General features: G+C 39.3%; 1 protein-coding gene across 5 annotated transcripts in view; it reads left to right on the top strand.

The window, feature by feature from the left end:
* tead1b (TEA domain family member 1b) overlaps positions 1-24,798 on the top strand; it is a 50,153-nt gene that overhangs the window by 14,747 nt on the left and 10,608 nt on the right. Inside the window, exons 3-6 of one of the 5 annotated variants that reach the window (XM_068596013.1) lie at positions 326-578; positions 18,651-18,715; positions 22,144-22,206; positions 22,297-22,359. In XM_068596013.1, the coding sequence (XP_068452114.1) occupies positions 422-578; positions 18,651-18,715; positions 22,144-22,206; positions 22,297-22,359 (348 nt within the window). In that variant the 5' untranslated portion in view covers positions 326-421. Of the gene's footprint in view, positions 1-325; positions 579-18,650; positions 18,716-22,143; positions 22,360-24,798 lie in introns of all 5 variants that reach the window. The other 4 variants (XM_068596014.1, XM_068596015.1, XM_068596012.1 and 1 more) reach the window with 4 other exon arrangements.

Raw genomic sequence — 24,798 nt, 5'->3', positions numbered from 1 at the left:
TGCAGGGGTTTCATTTGTCATCATCGTCTGCAGAATTTCTCTTATCTGAAAGCAAGATGTGAAAGTAACAAGTTACTCTTTGTCTAGTAATTTTAATTAGTGGCACAAATGAGAGAACATGTTCAATTGTTTAAACCCATAACATCCATTGTAAATCAAGTCAACAACATTCTTGGCGATTTTAAAGCTTGTTTGGCTGCTGTTGATCCATATTGTGCTCTCTAACAGTGTGTACTGTGTGTTTTGTTTTTTTGGGAAGCAGATGTCCACTGTTCTCTTGCAGAGAGTGACCGCTTGGTTGTGTTTGTTTATTTGGGAATTCCAGGTCTCTCCCTAGTCTGCTCCAGGCTTCAGCTTGGAGAGCCCAACCGCCACGATTGATCCCAGCAGCTGGAGCGGCAGCGAGAGCCCTGCCGAGGACATGGAGAGGATGAGCGACTCGGCAGACAAGCCCATAGACCATGATGCTGAGGGGGTGTGGAGCCCTGATATTGAACAGAGCTTCCAGGAGGCCCTGGCCATCTATCCTCCTTGTGGACGCAGGAAGATCATCCTTTCTGATGAGGGAAAGATGTATGGTGAGTACAGATGGGTGTTTGTGTGAGTTCGAAGGATTATATGTGTATGTGCACAATATTCTCCAAGGTGTAAACTCAGTGAGCTCAAAGAAATGATTTTACATTTTGGGGAATGCATTTATTTGAGAAGAGCTAGATAAGAATATCAATAACACTCCAGCTAATTAGCTTAGCTTAGCATTAAGACACAGCTAGCCTGGCTTTGTCCAAAGATAACGTAATCCATCAATCATCCCAATTACAGCTCTCTGAATAATATGTTGTATATTGCTTGTTTAATCAATCTATCAAAAAAAGTTTGTTTGTTTTTGATGGCTTCAGTTTCATATTTAGAGACATGAGAAACTATAACTTTTCAAAAAAATAAAAATAAACATGGCTGTGCCCAGCAATGTAATATTATAAGACTGTCAGAGTTGTCTTGGATGGTCACCATACAGCCACTATTCGGGTTTACAGAAGTGCAAGTTTATAAGTAAAGCAGCATGAACTATTAGTCAGTAGCAGATGGTGCTGTGGCTTCCACCAGCTGTGCCCCCTCTCCTCCCGCCATTTCCCCCATTCCTGGCTGGGTGATGTCATGGAAAGAGGGAATATTTTCTCTCTGTGGTGTTGGACCGTCTCACAGCCAGTCAGTCAGTGTCAAGTGAAAGCATAAAGCCCCTCAGAGCATTCGCTTGCAGCTGTCATGTGACCCGCTCCGGCCAAACGAAATGTAAATTCTAGGAGTTGCAGTGAAACCCCTCAGCTGCCACTACAAAGATGTGGGCTCAGACAACAGGACCCTCCCCACTGTTTCTTCCTCCAATTCCCTCGTCCCCACACAGAGTGAGACTGCCAGAGAAGCTGTCCCTCTGCTGTGGATTAAAGCATGACCGTTTGTTTTTTCCTAGTTATAAATGAGCAGTCCTCGCTATTACTCATTGTACATCCTTAATTTTATATGCTTTCTGGTAGACTGGGACTTGTTAAATATTCTCCTAAATCTATATTGTATTATGGAGCAAGTAGGAACCTAGCGTGTCTTATACCTGACGTTGATTTATATTTTCTGCATGAAATACCAACACACAAGACCTTACATGTAGGTTGTGGGTGCTTCACCTTAAAATCCTACAATGAAATTAGATGTATAACCCTAAAATAAATGTTGTTACTCATCATGATTAAATGTAAACTGTAGGAGAAAACAACCTGCTGAAATTTACCTCATGAAATAACTTATAGACAAAAAAAGATACAATTCACAAACTGAAACGTTCTAGTTTCCTTTCTCTGGACAAAGACTGTTACTGATTCAAAACTCAAAAGAAATGTTTATTTTTTTGTGGTGTTGAATCTGCCTTAAAATCTGCCTAGGAGACAAATGTAGAGTTGAAAAAAAGTTCGGTCCTGCCAGATGTGCACCGTATCTAGTTACATATTGTCTCATCAAAGCAGAATTACAGGGACATCATCGTTTTTATTTCTGAGTCCGACCTGAGTCAAATTATTTTCAACACATTTGCAAACTGGAAAGACAGTGAGGGAAACCTAATGCATGGTTTTCGGTTGCAAGCAATGATGATTAAAATCAGAATCATGGATGAAATCCTCCTTTTTAGCATATTAGAGTTTGTTGTGCCTTTGTTCCAGAAGACGGATATCACTCTGATGCACGGGGGATTTTTCTGGGGACACGGGCTTGTTGTTCAGCCCTGCAACTGTTGCTGCATCCCACTGTCAATCGCATCATGCCTGAACTGTGACAATCCATCAAAGCTAGGAAGGCATAAGGCCATAAATAAATAACAGTCACTTTCAGAATGTGTATTATTTGAGCTCAATATAACATTAGAACAGGACAATACAATATGTTTTAGACAGCTTTAAATGGTGATATAAATGGTGACATTTGGAAGCATCAGGACAACCAAGAGCTGATTGCTACATTCACGCTACATTTTGTAAACAGTAAGGCCAAAGCTGTAGGCAGTGTCAAGCTGTATGAATTATTTGTGTGTTAAAAATTAACCCAGTGTTGAGAATCTTTTGTCAAATTGACAAAATGTATCTTATTCCTTCAACATATTTACAGTTTGTTCTTTCTGAGCAATTCTTCCAAAATGCCCAATGATGTTCCTGACTTGCTTGTCAATGTCCGTATTCATCTTAATCTTAAAATAAGCAGGCATTAAACCCTAAAATACACTCCCTGCAACAATAAGGGTCTTTGCCTCTGTTATTGCAGTATGTGATTGATTAATTGTGTGGACATATTGTAAAAGTAAAATTCTGTATTTGTTATTGGTTTTAATTTATCTTACTGTTTATGGCATTTATGAAATAGGATCCAAATGCCACATGAATGTGTGTTCTTTGTAGGATTATAACAGTGCACTTCTTTGGATTTTCATCAGAGATGACGAGTAACTAATGAAGTGGTCCTCCATGCTGTTATAAGGGATTTATTTGTCACAAACATCCAGTGATTTGTCTTTTAAGAAAGGAAGAGTTCAGCTAATCATGGTGAGGCTGATATGGGGCCGTAATCCATGTCCATAGGGTTTAAAACAGCCGCAGACCGACGCTACACAACCTCTCATGGCATCCGAGATGAAAGTTGGCTGCAAGGAGACCGGTATTTTGTGTTTGAGAGACCCTGGGGATGGCATAGTGTTCCATACACATAGCTCCTTACAAGAGGATCTGCCCTGAGTGCCCTTAAGCCCTTTGTTATCCTGGGGTAGAGTGCAGTTAATTAGCAACAGTCTCTATAGCAACTGTGTTGCGGTACAAAACAATTTCTAATTTCTGCTTCTTAGCTTATTGTGGTGTTTACCTGAAGTGTTTCAGATGTGCTGAGACCAGCGTTGGTTGGCGCTGTGCCAATTTGTCTGCAACTAATTGTGACTGTAATAGAAGACACCACATCTGCATAGACTGCATCAGTCGACACTTGCCCTGGCCCCAGAGTTTACTTAGGAGAATATCTTTTAAAAAGTAAAGAGAAATAGAGAGCTCTGGCCCCAAGCCAAAGGCCTAAGACTGCACTTGCATAATTCACCTGCTGTGCTAGGCTGCATTCATTTATCACAGAAATAGAGTTGATAAATGAAACAACACGCTTCATTCAAATTGTATGTTTATTCATTGAGTTATATATTTGCTCTTGCCCAGCAAGCTAAATGACACTGGTGAATTTTTTTCAGTTACTGTTGGGGAAAAAAGGGAAGTACAGATTTTTCACCCCCCCTACTGACAAATAAATATGTATATACATACTCTAGTTGTGAGCTTTACCATGTGGTGTTTTTACTGCTTAAGTAGCAAGTCCACCGATTGTATTTGACGCCACCAGTTGAGGTTTTAACACTTCTGGTCCAGATATGTTTGTTTTCATGGGAATTTATTTACTTTTATATGATTGTGTCACTATATAATGTACAAGTCTGGTTCTGAATAACAGCAGCAGCATTAATACCATTTAAATACACATTTAGCTTTATAATAAGGAATGCCGCAACCAAATACGTGAGATATTCATCCATGTTATAATATCTACCTCCTAGATGGACTGCTGAACACTATGCGTCTGTCTGCACGTGTCTTTTGATGTAAAGCTTTTCCTATTACCACTCTGCTGTTTGCTCTGCCATCTCGTCAGTGATCCAGCCCAGACCCCTCCTGTGGGAACTAAGTGGCACTTGGTTTGCAGAGATGCCAAGGATGAGTTAAATATAATGAGCAGACCTGGCTTGCCCCCGATGGCCCAGCACGGTGCTCCTCCGGGGCTCATCTCACCGGGCCGAGCATGCTCTGAGACAGAGCGAGCAGACCTGAACCTCCCTGCTGGGCGGATAATGAGGAATTCTGGGATCAGCTCAGGCTCTCCGAGTCACCTACATTCACGCAGAATGAGTGTGAGGAACTTCATTGCAGGAGAGGCATCACACACCTCCGGAATAATCCCTCATTTGTTCCCCTGCCATTGTCAGTGTAAGACTACCGTGTTTTCACACACATGGTAGTGAAAAAAGTCCAATTATTTTATGTCCTTCCTCAAAAGGAGTAACTGCTGAAAGTGTAAATAGTATTGATGCAGGTATGATGAGGGAGGGAAGAAGTTGTTTTGAATTAGGATTTTAGGGTTGGGTTGTGACAAACTGGTTATATATTCATCATGGGTCGCTATGGAGATGTCTTTCAACCTGACACAGTGGCGGGGATAGAACATGCAAATAGATCAACAAGCACGGATCGACCCTGGTTTCGTGACTCTTCTGTTCTGCCGAATAGGGTGAAACACTCCTTCTCTATTCGACAGGTGTTTCTATTATGGATAGATTGGTAATTCTGTTGATGTAATTGATTTGTATATGTTGTTGATGAGAAGAGAGAGAGAGAGAGAAAGAGAGAGAGAGAGAGAGAGAGAGAGAGAGAGAGAGACAGAGAGAGAGAGAGAGACGAAGAGAAAGACAGAGAATACAGTATACTGTGAGAGTTGTAACCACTTAGGCTACCAGAAATATTATTTTGTTTGGTCTGATTTTTATGTAATTCTTTGGGAGTAATGTGTATGGAAAAATACTGTGGCAGACCTCGAGAGATGACCTGTGATGGAGGCCTCATATAAATAGGCCACAGCATTTGAAAACAGGTTCACTACACCAGAGAGTATCAAATGCAAAGTGTGCATGCGGCTAAAACTACACCCGTTTAGTAGTGTAGTAGTGTAGTGTATTAGTGTAGTGTAGTTTAGTGTACTGTAGTGGTGTAGTGATGTAGTGATGTTGTGTGGTAATTTAGTGTAGTAATGTAGTAATTTAATAATGTAATGTAGTGTGGTAATTTAGTGTAGTAATGTAGTGTAGTGCAGTAATGTAGTAATTTAATATTCCAATGTAGTGTGGTAATTTAGCAATTCAATAATATAATGTAGCAATGTAGTGTAGTAATTTAGTGTAGTAATGTTGTATTGTAATAATGTGTTTGTAATCCTGTCTCCCACTTCGTTCCCGGGCCTTAGTCTGGTTGCTCAAAAAAAATGAAAACATTTTCTGGAGTCTTGTATGTCAGCTGCTAAATAAAAACAAAACGACAAAGAAACAATCGTTATTGGCCATGTATGGGCCAAAATAGCTCATTGGCGGCCATCTATAGTCAATGGTGGAAAAAATGTGACTAGAATATCTCCACAGCTGACCTGTGTAATTCAAATATTGTATGTTTGTTCGTGCTCTTTTCTCTTGAAGTAAACCATTTGCTCTCAGTCCTTCCACACCTGTTGTTTTGCACTGCACATGCAAATGGGACTAAAATGCCCAGTGGACGATACTCAGGATGTTTGGACAACAGCTGACGGAAACATCCGGGAAATGTATGACTTGAGTTCTGGCTTATTTCACTGTGCTTGTTCTGTTTGATTGCTCGATATCTTTAGCTTATGACCCCTGTATGTTTCTGTGGCTCTGTGAACTTGCAATCAATGAGACTGAAAATGGATCTACATTTAGAAGCTCTCCTGTTGCTCAGAAGCAGGATTGATTTTGAAGTGCATACTATTTGATGGCAGTCAGTACAGGGCAGCAGATTTCAACTCTAACTCATGTCTGTGTTGTGGTGACCAAGCATAACATGTTGTGGCTTGTGATAGATCCTTCCCGCAACCTTGGCTGCTTACTGTTCACATAGGCCGAGTGGTTTTCAGGTGTAGGCAGTCCTGATTCTGACCAGACTGGGAGAGCAGTCCGTCTGAGGCAGATATTCTGTAGTTTTGTAGTTTTGCCCATATGATATATACAGCTACTCTGTGCAAAGCAATTACATAGTGTACCTGTATATTGTCATATGGGCAAAACTTGCCCTGCAACATTATCTAAACTAGTAAGTTTATAGGTGAACAGTTGACACAGAGCATCCTTAAAATGTTGCTGAATGCAAATGGTTTGCCTAAATTAACATGGTTTAATATGTTTTTAATATAATGGAAATGTAGTCCCAGTGTGCTATTATTATTTTTTTTACTGCATATATTTTTCAGAACTGCTTTGCTGGAAAGAAGCCAGGCAAAATGATCAGTGAGTCTGCGTTTGTGACTTTCTGTGGAAGTGTTTGCACTGAATGGTTGGAGAGCAGGCTGTGGCTCTCTGCCTGCCTGAATCAGGAGTACACGGGGTGTGTCCCTGCTCTGAGGTCTGTGTGAGGCCCTCTGAGTCAGGCTTCTGGTTTCAGGTTGCACATTCCCAATTGGCTGCTTTTGTTTGACTAAAACACAGTGAGACTCCAGGCTTCTTAAAGATGCAGTGTCACTTTCGTGCTCTCTTCAGGAAATCATCTGTTTCGTGCTGATTACATCATATTCCATTGATGAAACACTTTTATTCTGATGAGATCATCACATACTGATGGGACCATTTTGTGTAATCAACATATGAATGGAATCTGAATGCCAGTATTCTCTCATCCAGAGCTCAGGGACTACACTCCACCGCTAAGAGAGACAGTCATCTCTTTCTCTGCTATTTGTGGAACAGAGAAAGGTCTCTCAACACTGAACAGCATCCCTGGGAACAAAGTAAAATGTAAAATGCCGTGAAATGTTCATACTCAATACTGTGTTATGGTCTGACCCCAACATAATATATGACCAATCATACTAATATCCTTGTAATGTAGTAGTAAGTGAATGTTTATTGCGTTGTGACTTTCAGGGGTATTGCTAATACCTATTTGGGGCCTTGCCTCTCCCCAAACTTGAATTCAATTACAACTTTCAGTCTAGATTCCCTCAGCTTGTGCTCATGATTACAAAAGAATGTGAGACAGAGGAGCGACCATAATCACAAAGTTTGACTTTTCATTTATCCATATTGGTCTCAGCCAACATGTCTTCCTTTGTGCTCAGATGCTGAATTGATCCCGAGAGATTGGAAATATTGATTTGACTCAGTGTCTTACTTGTGGAGAAGGGGGGCAGTGCACCTTTCTGGTTGTTAGAGCCATGTTCACACATTGGGACTCGCCACACAGCCAGTTCCTCTGGAGGTTCATAATTACAGCCGTCTTTTCAGATTAGTCCAGCAGCCTGTCCAACTGTGGCTTCACTCCTTGGTCGTTTATTTCATCCCTTTCCCTCTCCTGAGAGGCACACCTCAACACAATGGCCAGACTAGCCTCTACAATAATGTATGTGATGATAAACACAGCGGCTCCTAATTGATAGAGTGATTCAGACAAGGACTGCCTGTGCAAATTGGTCCCCTGTGAGTATATTGCAAGAGTTGGAACTAGTGGGTTTCAGCTCTGGCCTCAGTTAAGAGGCGTAGAGCTGGGAGAGAGGAAATAGAAAGGGCTGGACCTGCTGAGTGATAAAGAGGCTGTCGTTTCTTCCTCAGCCCCGTATGAATACAGGCTCAGTTCAGCAGAGGTTGGCTGCTGTAATCCTCTCAGTGTCTCCAGGAAGGCTCAGGTTAGTGACCTGCTGCTTTGTGATGTCTTGTACGATTTTGAGAGAACACCTCACCTTTAATCCCCCACTGTTCAACTAACACATTAGCTCAACCGCTCCTGACCCAGCCCCTGCAATAAAGCCTTTTATCCAGCTCAATAAGGTCGTTTGAAGTTAAGTATTGATTTCTTTTGGTGTCCAGAGAAAAAATGGATTTTTAAAGAGCTGTTAATTACAGTTGCACACTGCATTATGTAGAGAACTTAAATGTGCCGTTGCTGAACCTTGAGTGATACTTATTAACTTTAAGTCTCAGACTGTAACGTCCTTCATGTTAATGAATGAAACAAACTTTAATATTTCCTTCATTTTCATTTTAGGTTTGACTGTTACTCCTTTTAATTAAGTCATCGTGTTGCACCATCTTCTTCTGCATTGGTTTAATGGCACCCAGTGAGAGAATTGTCACAGCAAACTATTTCTCTTAATTCACCTAACTCCTAATACTAACATAAGAGTAGTTTTTAAATGACACATTCATTTGCTTTTGCTACTTTATTGATAATAACATTTCAAAAGAAATTTGGGTGAACACTTGGTCAGTGAAACAAAATTACTTGGTGATTGAATTAGCAGATTTGTACTCTGTAGGACTGTTTTATATTTGAATACTGATATAAGCTGATGACATCAACTCTTTGTTCATAAGAAAGATGGTTTACGAGAACAAAAGACCCTTCTGTGCAAATACAAGCACATATGACAAAGAATGATATGAAATACCGACAGGTTTTAAATTCACAGTATATGGAAAATGTATTGTCAAAGGTAAAAAATAGACACACACAAAACTGAAAACCCCACCCACCATCTTGTCTCTATTGGTCTTCAGTTCTCAGGCTTGGAAATAAACTGCTCTTAATTGTAGGCTTTCTTGTTTTTATGTCCCCGCTTTTCTCGTCTAAATGAGGACTGAATAGACTTGTTTCCTGTGGATATGGGTGGAACACACATGTACATGAGAGGCTAAAACTGAAAGAGCCTGTGAGAATGGTAAGAGAACACTGCTACATGTAAATTAGAGAATGTTAAAAAAATAACCACAATAATATCTATCTAATGAATCAAAAATTTGTGGAATGAAGTTAAAAGCCAAAATGATATTACATCAATGAAAAGCGTGGAAACATGGGCTTTAAATTTTCTGTTGTAGCCCGCAGGCTCTGTACGTGTGTGTGTGTGTGTGTGTGTGTGTGTGTGTGTGTGTGTGTGGTAAGAGGAGGAGGGATTTCCAATGTGTCTCAGAGAATGGGCTTAGTGTTTGTGATCACGCATGCAATGTCTGGCCTTGAAGTCTTTCTTATGGACCCACGCTTCTTGTGCGAGGGTTCAACAATACGAGACGTTAAAGCTCCCGTAACAAGCAGCTGGTGGACTGGAGTCAGATGATATGATCAGTTGACATTATCATCTTCCACAACAGAGTTCACTGCTAAAGGGGCCTGAGTGCGCGGCTATTCTGACCTACAGTATTACCAAACGGAGAGAAAGAACTTACACACTAACTCATATTTTAGAAAACAACTGCAGGCTCGGGCCAGCTGCAGCCATTTTTAGATTTAGTTGACATAATTTAAGCCTACATAACTGGCATGTTGTATTCTCACAACAACAGTTATGTTTGATTAATTCCTGTGAAATTATTCCTTTGGACTGGAACAAGTCGCCAGCATAGCCTTTGGCCTCTCATCCAGGGCTAATGTGATGCTAAACTGATAGCATAGAGTTTTCACTCCAAAAAAGGGCATTGTCAATTTTCTTTTAAGCCACAGGTTCTCCTTTACTTGGCAAGCAGTGGTTTCCCATTGCTATTGCTAGTAAAAGGCTTCCTGCCCCTGCCTGCTATTCCTAAAACCTGGGAGTATGCCTTCATATTGTTGGTTTAGTCTATTGTGATGCTAATGTCTGCCTGAGACCCTTGAGTCATCTATCACGGATGACAGGAAAGCTGGGGCCATTGTGTTGGCCCACCACACACACACACACACACACACACACACACACACACACACACACACACACACACACACACACACACACACACACACACGCACACATACACATACGTATACAGAAACAAACACATACTAGGTCTACATAACTTTAAAGAAATAAAAATATTAGTACCAACAGACAAAATCAAATGTGTATTTACAATTAAGACATTATCTTAAATAAAGATTTATTTGGTTATTATTATTAACGGTTTACAACTATTGATTCATTTGTTGAAATTATTTGATAAACAGAGTTTTAGTTTCTGAATAATGGTGAAAAATAGAACTCAAAGTTGTATCTTCATGATAGAAAGGTAAATGTGTCAAAACATAGATTAATTATGTTTCACAATGTTGTATTTTACATTAATCTGATCGTTTCAGCAGTAGATTGGATATAGTAGATTGGATATAGGTAGATTGCTCACTTTAAAAAGGAGTGTTCTTTAGGATATAGAGACGTATATTTTTATTCATCACTTAGTCTACAAAAGTATACATCACTAGTCACTAAGGCCCAAGTTGGTGTCATCAACTGTATTGTAACTGGTTTTGATTGGTGGAAGATGAAGAATTGCATGGATGGTTAATGATAACTCAGTCTTCCCATAGGCAGCATCATGTGTGCTCTGTTCTATGCAGAGAGAGAGAGAGAGAGAGAGAGAGAGAGAGAGAGAGAGAGAGAGAGAGAGAGAGAGAGAGAGAGAGAGAGAGAGAGCGTGTAGGCAATCTGCCGACTGATTCTCGGCCAGGCCCAGCGCCGTCTCATGGCAGAGTGCTGGGCCAGATGTGACTGTGGTTGTGCCTGCATTAGAAAGAAGTGCTGTTACAGGAAATGGATGCTTTTATAAAGTGGAAAAGAAAAAAAAATGGAGCAGGGCAGTAAAGTATTGTTCTTGCCGCTCAATAGACGAAACAAGCCAGTTAAATTGTTTAATATGCCATTACTTAAATTAGCCCCAGGGTTTATGTTGCACAGGTGCATAAAAGCATTGCTGTGTATTCAATGGCATGCCTTTGTGTTTCATTCAATGCTGCTTTACTAATTTGGACATAACAAACCATGTAAAATTCATCTGTGGTATGGATTTACCTTTTGATTTTGATTTTAGTCTATGTTGATTATGTAAAACCTGTTTTAATGCAGATACAAACTGGATTTTTTTAATGTATTTTATTTCTTTAAAATTAACTTTAAAATCATTATTTTCAATTTGAGGAAATTTAAGAGAGACATTTCAGAAATGTCACTCAAAATGAATTACAAGAATGTGAATCACAAAACTTTTCAACATGAAGAAAAGCTTTTTCAAATAGAAAATATCCTGAGATGAAATTATGAATTGATCAGTCAGAAAATGTAGTAATTTTTCAAACACAAATATTCTCTGGATCCAGATCTAAAATATTGTTTTAATCCTGAAAATCTTTGTGCTTTTGGTCAAATAAAACTAGATGTTCACATCGAATTTTTCACAATTTTCTGTTAGTATATCAAAGAAAATCATTAGCTGAATTATCAGGGCAAAAGGGCAATAACATTTGTGAAACCTTAATGCAGTGGTATTCAACTAACGTTCAACAAGGTCCAGTTTGAGAAAATGTCCTCATGCAAAGGTCCGGTTCTTCACAATAACGTCCAACTTGCGCTATGATTTTGTCCCAGGTGTATTGAAGTAGCCAGCAGTTCTTTCAACATCTGTATGAAGTCAAAAACTGACTGTCAAATCAAATAAAGAAAAAAAAATATTATCTCAACAATATTTATTATTAGTTTTCAAATTTAACTGCATGAATTACAAAGACTCCTCTCTCATTTCTCTCATTTAAATTACAATAAGGGCTAGATTTAAAAAATATAATTAAATTCATATATTATAATTATATTATTATCTTAAAAAGTGTGTGTGAGGGACTATATCTATTATTAAAACACTTGTTTCAGCTCTATAGTCTCTGTTGACATGATTGTTGGACGGTAGATGAATGCGTTAGGAATCTGATCATATTGGCTCTAAGATTCTGTTCCTTTATTTCGGATGTAAGTCGAAGCTTCACATTGAGCTTTTGATAATTGTGTGAACACATGAGAGACATACTAATTTTGAACTGCCTTTTAGAAGGATTAACATAGAAGACTCTGGTTAAAGACTCTGCTTTAAGATTCTGATCAAAGACTCTGGCTAAAGACTCTGGCTAAAGACTCTGGTTAAAGAGTCAGGTAAAGACTCTGGCTAAAGACTCTGGTTAAAGACTCTGGTTAAAGAGTCAGGTAAAGACTCTGGCTAAAGACTCTGGCTAAAGACTCTGGTTAAAGACTCTGGCTAAAGACTCTGGTTAAACAGTCAGGTAAAGACTCTGGCTAAAGACTCTGGTTAAAGAGTTAGGTAAAGACTCTGGCTAAAGACTCTGGTCTTGCTGTCCACGTTTCCCTTTTTGTATAACGCCATGTGAAGTACCTTCTCTCACTTTACCGACTGTTCCGCCTCTCGTCTGTCTCTCCTGTCTCTCATTCAAGCAGCAATGCTTATCCGGATACGCATGTTTGATTGGCCGAGTAGCATCACGTGATGTGATTTACATGCATGTGATCGGTCGGTGTGTTTCCTGGTCTGCTGAACGACTGCCGTAAAGGCTTTAAAAGCTGCTCTCAATTATTGATTGGTCATTGGTCTAGGGTCCGGATACAACGATGCCTGGATCCAGACCGCAGCCTGCCTGTTAGACCCGTGCCCTGATACTTTGTATTAGTATGTTTTATTTACTGATGTTGTAGTTCTACAATGTGTATGTGTTGTTAAAGCCACTGAAATATTAATTATGAAATACAAGAATCAAAGTTAAATTGAAAAGACAACGCTTACCTTAATTACTTTTTTCGGGTTGAGACTTTGTTGCTGAATCCTGATTAGTGCACAGAAACACATGACATCAGACAAAAACACAAATACAGAATTATTTAATGCGAAACCAATTTTTTTTTAAATCTGGCACAAAGTTGCGTGTTTATGTAGGACCACACTGTCAACAGCCAGAAGCTGATTGAAAACTGAGCAAAAATAGAGTTTACTAACCAAGCGTTTGTCTACCGTAAAGGTCACGATGTGGTGTCAATCCCCCGGAAATGAAGAACAAAGGTTTCATCCAGGTTGTAATTTAAAGTAGGAATGTCATTATATACAAGTATGTGCTGGAAGAAGCCTCAATAGTGCAATTTTTAACGAACGTATGGTGTGTTGAGAGTCAATGACGTGACTCACTACTATTATTGTACATTTCTGTTCACTGTGAGGGTCCTCACATCCACAGGGTGACAGAGGGAGGTCATTAATTAATGTAAGAAGCTATTACAAATGACTAATACTTACAAATATTTGTTCCAGAATTTTAGGGTATAAATGGATTTTACAAACACCTACACTGAATCACAACAGACTGAAGGACAGCTTTCCCAACGGCTGCTAAAGCCAAGTTCACACTACACAACATTCAAAGTTGTCAGATCTCTACAGTTCACGCTACACAACATTCAAAGTTGTCAGATCTCTACAGTTCACGCTACACAACATTCAAAGTTGTCAGATCTCTACAGTTCACGCTACACAACGTGCTGTCTCGTAATCGTGGTTTTCACACCACATGACTGACTGGCTTCAAGGGGTCGCACACCACAAGATGTTGTCGGCTTACATTTTTCACACGTCTTTAATACGTAGATCAGTTACTGCACTTTTTGTGATGCTTCTTCATGCAAACATCCAACATCCAAGGTGCAACAATAAGAATGGAAAATGCAACACATAGCACACACAGGTATGCTAACGGAAGGGTGACCCCTTCGTCAGGTTTCCTCTCAACCCTTGCTGGAGGTTTGAGCTTTTTCCCCTCAAATTGTCTGTAGGTCCCCGACAGACTCCCTGACAGACGCAGACATTTAGCATGCTAAATATCAAAAAAAGAGTCTGCAATGCACCAGCTCGCCTCTTTTCACATTTCAATCCCTGTGCAATGCCTTTTGAGTAGTCATTATCTTCATCAGGTCTATCTTGTCTGTTTTTTTCTTCTCATTGTCTTGTTTTATCTTGTTGTCTTGCTGGAAGTTACAAGCTGACTTTTTGCGTTGTTTGGTTTCAATGACAATAGTGTGTCTTGAATCCTAAATCTTTATGAGCAGGGGAGGTGAACGCACTGTTTTTCTATCTAGAGTTGTCGGCAAAGAATTTTGTTGAGTTTCAGATGGCCGTCTTTATTGTGGACAAACTCAATAAATGTCCCAAACATGGTACCACTACCTGCATTTTGCCAGGTTATTTGTCAATGAGAAATTGACACAACATGCAACCAGTTTGTAGAAAGACGGCCTAAATTGAATTGCTGTGTATGAAGTGATGTTGGTGATAATGGTAAATATTGGTCATATGAAGCAACCTGTTTTGTATGTAACAGTCCAGTTAATATCAAATAGAGAGAGGTCAAACATTTCTTTCAGTGTGATCAACTTGTGAGACGACTGGAAATAAATGTTTAGATATGTTGAAATGGATGAGATGTGACGGTGGGATGCAGAATATTAGACCACATCTTGCTTGTTCTGGTTGTAGATTTAAGTTAATAAAAAGTTTATTTAGACACTGAAGGTCTTACGGGAGAGTATAGGATCTTGTTCCTCTGTGTGGTATCTCTGAGGTTGGTCCACAGTGGACTGTGACAATACACTCCATTGTTATTCACAACAGAGGGAGTCTGTCCCGGGTTCCATGGAGGAAGGATGTTGAGGGCCAAATTGGATTTCTTGCTGAATGAGGATTCAGCTACTTGGGGTTGGTCGAGAGAAAGTCGAGCCACCGTCTCTTTGTGGGGCTGTTGCTGGAGTGCCTTTCATATGTCACAGATCCTCCAGAGTTATTGAGATTCGGAGGAGAGTCCAGACTAGCCAAGTGGAGGGTTCCTCCAGCTGCTTAGCAGCACAAATCTGCTTAGGGGTCACACTATACATATTTAATCCCTTTCCTGCTGAGTGACAGGAACACCCCATAAAGAGTTAGTTTTCTCAGCGTCCTCCCATCAAAACGAATGCAAGAAAAAGCCATCAGGGCAAATGTGAGACAGGGCTGGTCATAAGATAACTCTTCAAATTCAAAGTTTAGATCAGCTTTTCCCTGTTTGAAGATGTCGACAAGGGGGCTCGGTCCAAAAAGACACATTAGAAGCATCTGCAGGCTTCGTTACACATTTGTAAAATGAATACATAGATATAAATGTACTGAATTGTTTTGTTTTTTTCTAAATAATGGAAATTAGATCGGCCTATTGTCACTGTAACCCAATCCAGCTACTTGAGTCAGAAAACCGGGTCTGTAGCACAGCTGAGACCCACTGTCTCGTGTCGAGTTACTGCTCATAGAAACCCACCACTTCCTGATTGTGCTGCTTCAAAATAAAAGTCTTTTAATACAAATTCAACAAAATAACATCGGACTTTTAAATGTCTTAATCACTGAATTGATGGCGGCTTTTTGTCAATTAAACAAATCCACTTCAGGGACGAATAATAATAATATATAATTATAATAGGAAATTAAATGTATTCATTCCACGTTTTTCAGCCGTTCATCTGACCATGAAATATATCCAATCACGGTCTCCTCAGGCAGGTCACTTAAGTTAAAGTTTGAACACAGTTCCGATTGGCTGCATCGTACTCTGCAATGTTACAGAAAATAACTATTTGTACCAGATTAGTGTACAATGCTCTCTATCAAGCTCAGTCGTCATTTGATTGGATCCCCTCTGGGCAAATTAGCTTCATTTCTTTGAGTTTACACTGAACTAACAGCCACCAAATATACTAATAGATGTTGCAAATCATTTTCAAATGTCTGCAGTGTTGTTGACACTTATCAACAGCATTTTCATGAAGAGATATTCACAGCTCCACGTATGTGTTACTGAGGCTGTAGAATTGAGGAAAGATTGTCACTGTCAGTGGATTTGATAAAAACTGCACACACTTCCCTTAATGCATTGTGAACTAACTTTACATGGATTTAACATAAGACAAAAAAAAATGTAATCTGAATTGTCTTTTCATCCTATAACTTAAAACCAATTTATTTATTTTGCTCCTGCTTAGGTTTTATTTTCGGAATAAAGCGTAGTATGATAAAAATCATTATATTAACATTTCATGTGCCATGAAGAAAAACTGCCCTGTGTTACTTATAGGGGACAATTTCCTCACTAGTTTGTGGGAAAATGTTACACATTTTAAATGTCGGGTGGAAAAAGCATTTTTAGTTGTGAATGTGGACGCAATTTTTTGAGCAATTGTTGTTTTGCAGCGCAAAGGCAGGCAAGAAAAAAATAAATGCAGGCCAGCCAGGACCCACCAAGCATTTTTTCCAGCCTGGTAAAAAGAATGAATTATTCAACAGTAAGCAAGCTTTCAGCTGGCCATTTGTGATTTGCTTTGATCTAGGAATTAGGAGTTTGCATGAATGCTTGTATTGTCATCTTATGCTTCCACAGTGTGTGAATGAGTAAAAATAGTGCAGGCAGCTGCCTTATCTGGTAAAGTTTACACTGCGTGTGCTGTCGATGGGCAGGTTGGCATTGTAATAACCCATGTGTGGTTTATTTTTCCTGTGAGATCACATGGCTGGGTTCAGCTAGGTTGGCCTCGCCTAAATGTTCAGCGTGAAAACAGCTATGGGGTCTACCTGATACATACTGCACCTTGACGGCAAAGCCCACCCCGTCCTCCTCTTCGCTTAGTGGAACAATACAATCTGTAGGTGTGGCACGCCGCCAGGTGCAGCAAGTAGCAAAGATCTCCTCCTGTTGTTGACAAGATCATACTCTGTGGTTTTATTTCTTCTCACAGATGAAAGTCACGAGTTACCTTTTACTGGTCAAGAGTATAACATATTACGCGAGCATAAAATATACATATATATTTTTATATTAAAATCAATACCTTTTTTGAAAGGATCAGCCTTAACCTTCATGACGAAACTGTTCTAGATCTGGAACAATTAGTTGATAAATTGATAGTTACAACATTTTTTCTGGTTTTCTTCCATGAAAGAAAACTGAAGATCTTTGGGTTTTGGAGTGTCAAGTTTAAAGCCATCGTGGACTCTGAGACATTGCCATTTTTTAATATTTGCTGACATTGTATAGAACAAACAATGCAAGTAGATTAATCATTACTTACAGCTTTACTATATGAAAGGGTTGTAATTGAAGCTGCTTTACCCTGACAGACTTGTCTTTCATTTAGCGCACGTGAGCAGTGCACAATAGCCTTAAACATGACAAGAGGATGCTTCACACTGGCTACCCTATATTTCCATTATACAATCAACAAGCAGATATTAGCATATATCAGTGTCTTATCTTGTCTATTTATGCAACATGTCTCCTATATTCCGCTCTTTTCTATCTTTGGGATGTACTCTTGGAATCTGTCACACTGTAACCCGTGATGTGCAGCCTTTCATTGAAAAATGCCTTTTCTTCTGATTACCTAAGACACGGCTTATTAGCACATATGCGGTACTCTGCGGTCCCATTGTGTCATAACAAGAATAAGGCCTTTAATTGATAATGATGTGAATGTAGAAAAATGTTTCATTATGGTGAGGGTTTGGTGCATTTTATAGAGGCAAAGAAGAGCAGATCCATGGCATTGATTGGCTACAGCTGGACACATAATTAGGGTGCCTCCTTACCTATAATTTGTGTAATAGTTTTTGTTGGCGGCATGTTATTACCATATGAAAGGGCTAAGCAGGGGTCATGTGCATCGCTACAGCAATTAGAGCAGAGCTGAGGGCAGAAGAATGTTTGGAGCCGTTGTTAATTGGAAATCTCTACAAAGCTATGCTTTAATTATAATTTTGTCAGAGCTGCAGTGTTTTAAACCCAATATATTCAGTTGTCATTATTTTCTGTAATAGTATGAACAGCTAGGTCTGTTTCCTTTCAAAGCGCCGAGCTTTGAAGAGAATGAGACTGAATTAGATTAATTTGAAAGGCTGTGCCACTGTGAGTTTTTTTCTTTTTTTCATGCTTATGGCTCTTTGTGTTCTCACTGCGAAACTGGATCTGGTTTGTTTAGAAGATACACATATCTCCTGATTTGCATTCACCCCTAAAATTAAGGTTATAGTTTGCTTAATAGCTTTGTGTTAGATTTTTGGACTACTTCTAAGAAAAGCTTTAGCTTTGTGAATAAATACATGACTCATATTGTGAGTAAAGCCACTCATAGTCAGCCAGCTTTTAATATCGGACTAGGTTCAAAGGTATTTATTCACTTGGTTGAAAATGTTTCTTATGTTAACTGTAACACATGGCTTGTGTTTAAGTGTTGAAAAAGTAAAACCGTGAGTAATACAGACTACATGAGTCTGTTCATGGTATTCTTGTGGTTTTTCTTGTTTTCTTTATTGCTAAAGTATGTCCCCTCCTCACTTGATATGAAATATTTAGTTTATCTCTAAATGTTCCATTTTTGTTGTTGTAGATGGTTTTTTAGTTTTTTTTTAAACAAACACATTTTTTATTTTTCTCTACACACAGGTCGAAATGAGCTGATAGCCAGATACATCAAGCTTCGGACCGGAAAGACAAGGACTCGGAAGCAGGTAAGACAAGAGAAGCGACGTCTCTCTTGCATAAGTGTCAGATGGCTGTCAAATCTGAATGCAGGCCGACTGTTGCCTTTGTTTCCAGACAGAGAATAACACAATGCTTTGCTCTCAGTAGACTTCTGAGGCTGACAAGTCCCCTGTCACTGCTGTGTTGCATGAACAGATGCACAGGTCGTCACATATTAGTACACAAACTGTGTAAGAACTAGCAGTTGTGTTCTAAAAGCAAATTTCTCCTTAAAATGTAGCCTTTGAATTTCCATAGTATAGCAGCCGCAAACCATACACATAAGAAGCTTAAAAGAGAGCCACAGTAGCTTAGCAGTGCAAGTATTCAGCTTCATGACTAAATCATCGAGGTCGAGCACTTGGTTGGAGTAGAAGCCTGTATTAATAGGAAGGTGGAAGCCTTAATAGAGCGGTACAATCTCTGATCAAAGAGAGTATTCGCTGAGAGTGCATCCTGTCTACAGACTTACCCCAGCGTTCAGCTCAGATTTGTAAATCAAGTTTCAATAAATTCATCAGTCTGTGCTGTAATATGACATGTAAACAATACATGGCTCTTAATCTTTCCCATATATGTATTTCTAATAGGAATAATAGTACTAAACAAATCAAAGTATACAATTTGGGTATTCAAAATAGCTGATGATGAGCCGCTGCGATGGTGCTTCACTAACAGTATGAAACCAACGGACTGATCTTCCCTCTAAACAGTAAATCCCCTGTATGACCACTGACTTGAATGGCGATGATAAACAAGCCAGTGAGTGCAGTGACACTCAATCACAGTGTGTGAATTGATCAGTCTGGAGCTGAACGGCTGTGTGGTTTCTTTCTGTGACTCTTATCCTCGAGAAAGAAAGGGATATTTACAGCTACTCAAAGAACCACTGTTAGTGTAAATGCAAGTTGTGTTTGTGTGTAATTGCTGTATTGTTTATGTTAAGGCTGCAACTAATAAGTATTTTCATTAGAGATGAAATGGCATGTCAATTAAATTTAAAAAGCAAAAGATTTGATATTGAATAATTGTTTGTCTTTTTCTTTAAGCTAATTTTCAAAGACTTACCATTTACTGGTCGTGTAACTCTTCTACGATAGTAAATTCAAATTCTTTGGATGTTTGACTGGAGGTTGGACAAAACAAGCCGGCACTCTGAATGTTCTAAATCAGTTAATCAGCTGATTTTTTCCTTGATTATTTTATCAATGAAATGTCAGAATATAGTGAAAAATAACCAGTACATTTTTTCAGAGCCCAACATGACATCTTTAAATGTTTTGTTCAGTCCACCCAAATATCCCAAACCCCAAGATGTTGAATTTCTAAAAACTAGTTCAATGCTCCGGCTGAATTCTTGTCCTGTGGTGTTGCTGCTCGCAGCTTTCTCGAGTACTGCTCAATACTGTAGTCTCTAGAGTTCTCGGCGATACACCTGTCAGGACATAGTTGTGTCACATACCCACAGGCCACGGATCATTAGAAAAATGAGTAAAATAGACTCGGGTTCAGGAAGAAACACCAGTGGCAGACTCAAAGAAACCTAAACAGCTAAAGGTGAATTATGTTTACATGAAAAACATTGAATTTTGTTACGACTAACTAACTTATTGTACCCCCAAAATAACTTAGAAAAGGCCCCAACCCAAAACGTATGCAACTCTGTATACTAGCTACTTCCTGTAGTAAGTGTTCTTCTATGCCAGAGGAAGCAATATACTAACACATTTAGCTGACAGCGATACTGGTTACGTTGCAGATTCAGATTTGACTAAACAAATACAACAATTAAAATATGTTGCGTAGTTATTCATTAAACTATCCAGCATTATAGAACTGAAAGCTCCACTCTTTACAGACATTTAGTAATTTTAAGTAAATTGTGCTGACAACGCCTCTTCACAGTAAACATTTGAATGCAGGACTTTTACTGTGTAGTAATACCAGTTCTACGTATACCTAAAAGTTTAAAATAATACACGCTGACAATATGCCGCTTTATTAGGTTTTAATATGTTTTCATGCGCAAAACTAACCATTTTCTTAATAATATGTGGTCAGTTTATTCAAATAAGTCCTATTTGAAAATTTGCTGCAATCGTTTTCAGGACGTGAGATCCAGGGTTGCTTGAAACCGGCCGGCCATTGCTTTACATCCTTCAGTGAACCCAGGATGTGAAAAGTCGGTTGTTGAAATCGTACTTAATCCATTATTTAAATGTCCTTAAGCGCAGGTGGCCAGGCCCGGCTTACTGTAGTGAAGTTAATTTGCCAGTCGTAACATTATTTTTGTGATAAGAATAGCAAAAACTTACACAACTTGACTTGAAATCCTGTTCCTGTGTAGGCTAGCCGCTCTTGCTCGTTGACTCCAGGGAAGTGAAGTTGGGTTATAATTCCAGCATCCATGTAGCTTTGGATGACGAGCTCGACTGCTAAACCCTCAACCCTCGCAGCTACACAGAGCGATGTTTGCTCGTTTATTAAGTTTAATAATATTGAGCGTGTCAAGTATCCAAATTGCGCCATATTCGACAAAGCACTCCCTTGGGTCCTGCAGCAATACACCTGCCAAATGTGAAGTAGATCAAATCAGCGATTCTCAAGATACTGTAAGCAAAGAACACACAATCGAACACAGAGACGGACCGATGGACAGAAAACAAGACGTACGGATTCCATGTTTCATAATTAGATATAAAACACAGAAAATCCTCACATGGTAAAAAGCTAGAACTACACTATGTTTCAAATATTTTCTTGAGAAATATTAAATGATTAAAATAGTTGTATATTTCTTTTTAATTGATCAATCGATTGAATAATATTTTTAAGAGTTCATGTATCAATGTTATATTTTGAATAAAATAAATGTTTTCCTGCAGAGAAAGCAGTTTTTAAAATCACTTTGCTCCCACTAGAAAACTCACCTTGGGTGTGATTTGCGTGGATAGAGTCAGAGGAGACGCTTCACAAAGCTGTCATCAACACACATTACTCCTCATTCTAATTGTTGCACTGCTAAATGTTTCATGTAAGAATATTAAATAATTCAGCTCTGTGTGAACGTTGGAGGGTAAACTTGGCCGGTGAAATGCCTCGCCAAGCTCCCGTAAGAATACTAGACGAGCAAATTCTCATTCAATACACAGCAGATCGCATCTGGGTGCTCTTAATGTGTGCTAAAGGGGCCTGCATCCTCCTTAATCAGCTCACTTAAGTGACGACAACACCCAGCATAACGCTTTATTGGCTGTTAGCTTGGTGTGTGGTTTGGAGATGCTTCTGTTATGCACCATTTCTCCCTCAAGTGTCTGTTAAACAAAGAAATGTATAATCCATTTTGTACTTTTTTTGTTTTTCCTTGTTTTTTTATTCTACGTTTTCTCTTTTTTGCTTGTTTTTTTTAATGGAGGTGTCTAGTCACATACAGGTCTTAGCAAGAAAGAAAGTTCGAGAAATCCACGCAGCCATTAAGGTACGTCTGGCTTTGCCCAGTTGCAGGGGGCTTTTCATTGCCATGGTTACAGGCTCTTCCTTTGTTTTCCTCCCCTCCCCGACCCCGCAGGTGTCTAGTCACATTCAGGTTCTTGCCAGAAGGAAATCTCGTGAGTTTCATTCCAAGCTAAAGGTATGCGCTTTTCTGCTTTTGGGCTTGTTGGTTGCTGTGGGACTTAACTTCCTGTTTCCCGTGGTGACAGAGTGAATGCATGGTGCTCTGACTCCTGCTCACCCAAATGTTCTGCTCACTCTACTCGCTTCACATTTTTCTAACCCCCTCCAACTTCTCAGTGCAGTTTTCTTACCCTCATTACGACATGCTGCCGCTGTCCTTTCTGCTCGTTTTCATCTATATTTATTCACTTTTCTTTACAAGCCTTTGCTAATCTTCACCATGATTTATTATGAGAATAGAAAATACAGTTAGTTTTAGTAAAAAAAAATGATAAAATGGATTATTATTAATCACTCCTGGTGTTTTTTGAGCTAAATGCTAACATCATCATGCTAGCATGCTCACAAAAACAATGCTTACATGCTGACGATGGCAGGTATCCTGTTCACTATTTAATTATTTATCTGATGGGGTTGCTAAATGAAAAGTCAGAGGATCATCAACAGTAATATCAATTCATCCTCAAGGGGACATGAATGCTTTTACTACATTTCATGACAATCCCTCCAACAGTTGTTGAGACATGTTCCTCAAAACCCCAGATGTAAACCCCATGGTGGCACTCAAAGAAAAGTCTCACTTTGAGGATTCTTCCTCTGGAGATCATGAATATTTGTCCCACATTTCATGTCAATCCATTTAAAATTTTCACGATGGACCAAAACTGACGGACCAAAAGAAATCATGATTCCTGGTTTTATTTTACTGGTCAGGCTCAAATGTGTACTCTATGCACATTTGTAATAATTTAGTAAATCACAATCAAAGTGTGCGCATGTCGGGAAGCATGCTGCCATTGGCTGTTGGTGAGAGGCCGAAAGCTGAAGGTCCAAAGAAGTTGGTCCGATGGCTGACTCTTGCTGAGATGCTCCCTGCTGTCTTGTTCCTCCTCCTTCCTCCTCCCAGTGCCATGGCTGCCAGCCGCTTTACTTTCTCCCACTTTAGATGTCGTCATTTCAGAGCGTTCTCGTTGATTGTTTAACAATAATAAATTATGTTAATATCCCTGTAGAAAGATTTTCCCAATGGCCAATTACAATGGGACAAATACATTGTGAAATAATCTTGAATAATATTAACGTGTAATTTTATCTCATGAAGTAATGCTTGTTTATCAAAGGACACCCCACCCATGTGCCATTTTCTTCTTTTCTTGGGTGCCGACTTCATGTGTTGACTTTCACACTTTGCTCCAACACAAATTAATGACTCCTCATTTGTGTGTGTGTGTGTGTGTGTGTGTGTGTGTGTGTGTGTGTGTGTGTGTGTGTGTGTGTGTGTGTTTGCGTGTGCGTGCGTGCGTGCGTGTGTATGTGTGTGTGTGTGTGTCGAGAGCCAGAAAGACCAGGCAGGCAGCTTTGCCTGGTCTTTCAAGGGCACTGTCTGAAGAAAAACAGAGAGCTTTTGTATGAATCCCAGTCTTTTCTCATTTAAAGCAAATTAGAGTGTTGGGGCAAAGATAAATACAAGTGTGCCCTTCATTTCAGGGGGCATCAATGAAACCTGCTGTTTCTGGGCCTGTCTATGTCATTACGTTACGTTGTTTTGTCTCAAGTGATGGCGACTGATCAGATTGTGATCATCATAGATCGTAGAGGCCAACACATTCGTCGCAGAGATCAAGGATAATTTTGTTTAAAGTGTTCATTGCACATTTGCATTGGGTTGTGCTGTGTTAAAGCTTGACATTCACAAATGTAATTGTTGTTTTAGTAATGTTTGTAGGTAAGGGACTTTGTCACACAGACTTAAATAACAATTTTATTAATACATGTTGAATTTCTCACAATTAATACTAAGTAAGACAATTTACAGCAATACAATTAATATTGAACAAAACTTTGTTGTTTTTGCGTTTAGGTTACAAGCATGGTAAGTATTTATGTTCTGTTTGTGATGCTGTCTTTGCTTTTATTGTGGCCTGCTTTGTCCTTGAACTGCTAGTTTTGCATTGTCTCTCCAGCCATAGCGACACAGTAGCTGCTGCCCAGTGTGTTTCCAGTTTAGTGGTTTCTCATTGTGTCATCATACTATTATCATACTGTAGCTTGGCATCTGTTGCCAGCATGCTTACCTTTAGCTTCTGCCACCAGTGATTCTGCATGGGTTTGCTAGTGCGTATGGGTTGTCCAGATGAATGCTCAATAACAAAGGAATATGTCTAAAACAACATGCAATGTGCAGTGCACTTCTTCAGGCTTTCGGGCTCTTTGATACTAATAAGCACGGCCATTTTAAATTTACAATTTGATATTTACTGATACTTTAAAGACCAAAGATATAAGGAACTAACCAGTAAAGAGAAAGTGTATTAACCAAGTAGAACTGTTTCCTGACAGTTTTACTTGAAACATTCTTGACAATGTTTGGATGTGTTTTGACTTGCAGACAAAC

This window comes from Clinocottus analis, unplaced genomic scaffold, assembly GCF_023055335.1.
Source record: "Clinocottus analis isolate CAN_PGR_092001 unplaced genomic scaffold, fCliAna1.0.p SCAF_33, whole genome shotgun sequence".
Taxonomy (NCBI): Eukaryota; Metazoa; Chordata; class Actinopteri; order Perciformes; family Cottidae; genus Clinocottus; species Clinocottus analis.
This window is presented reverse-complemented; position numbering and strand designations above follow the sequence as displayed.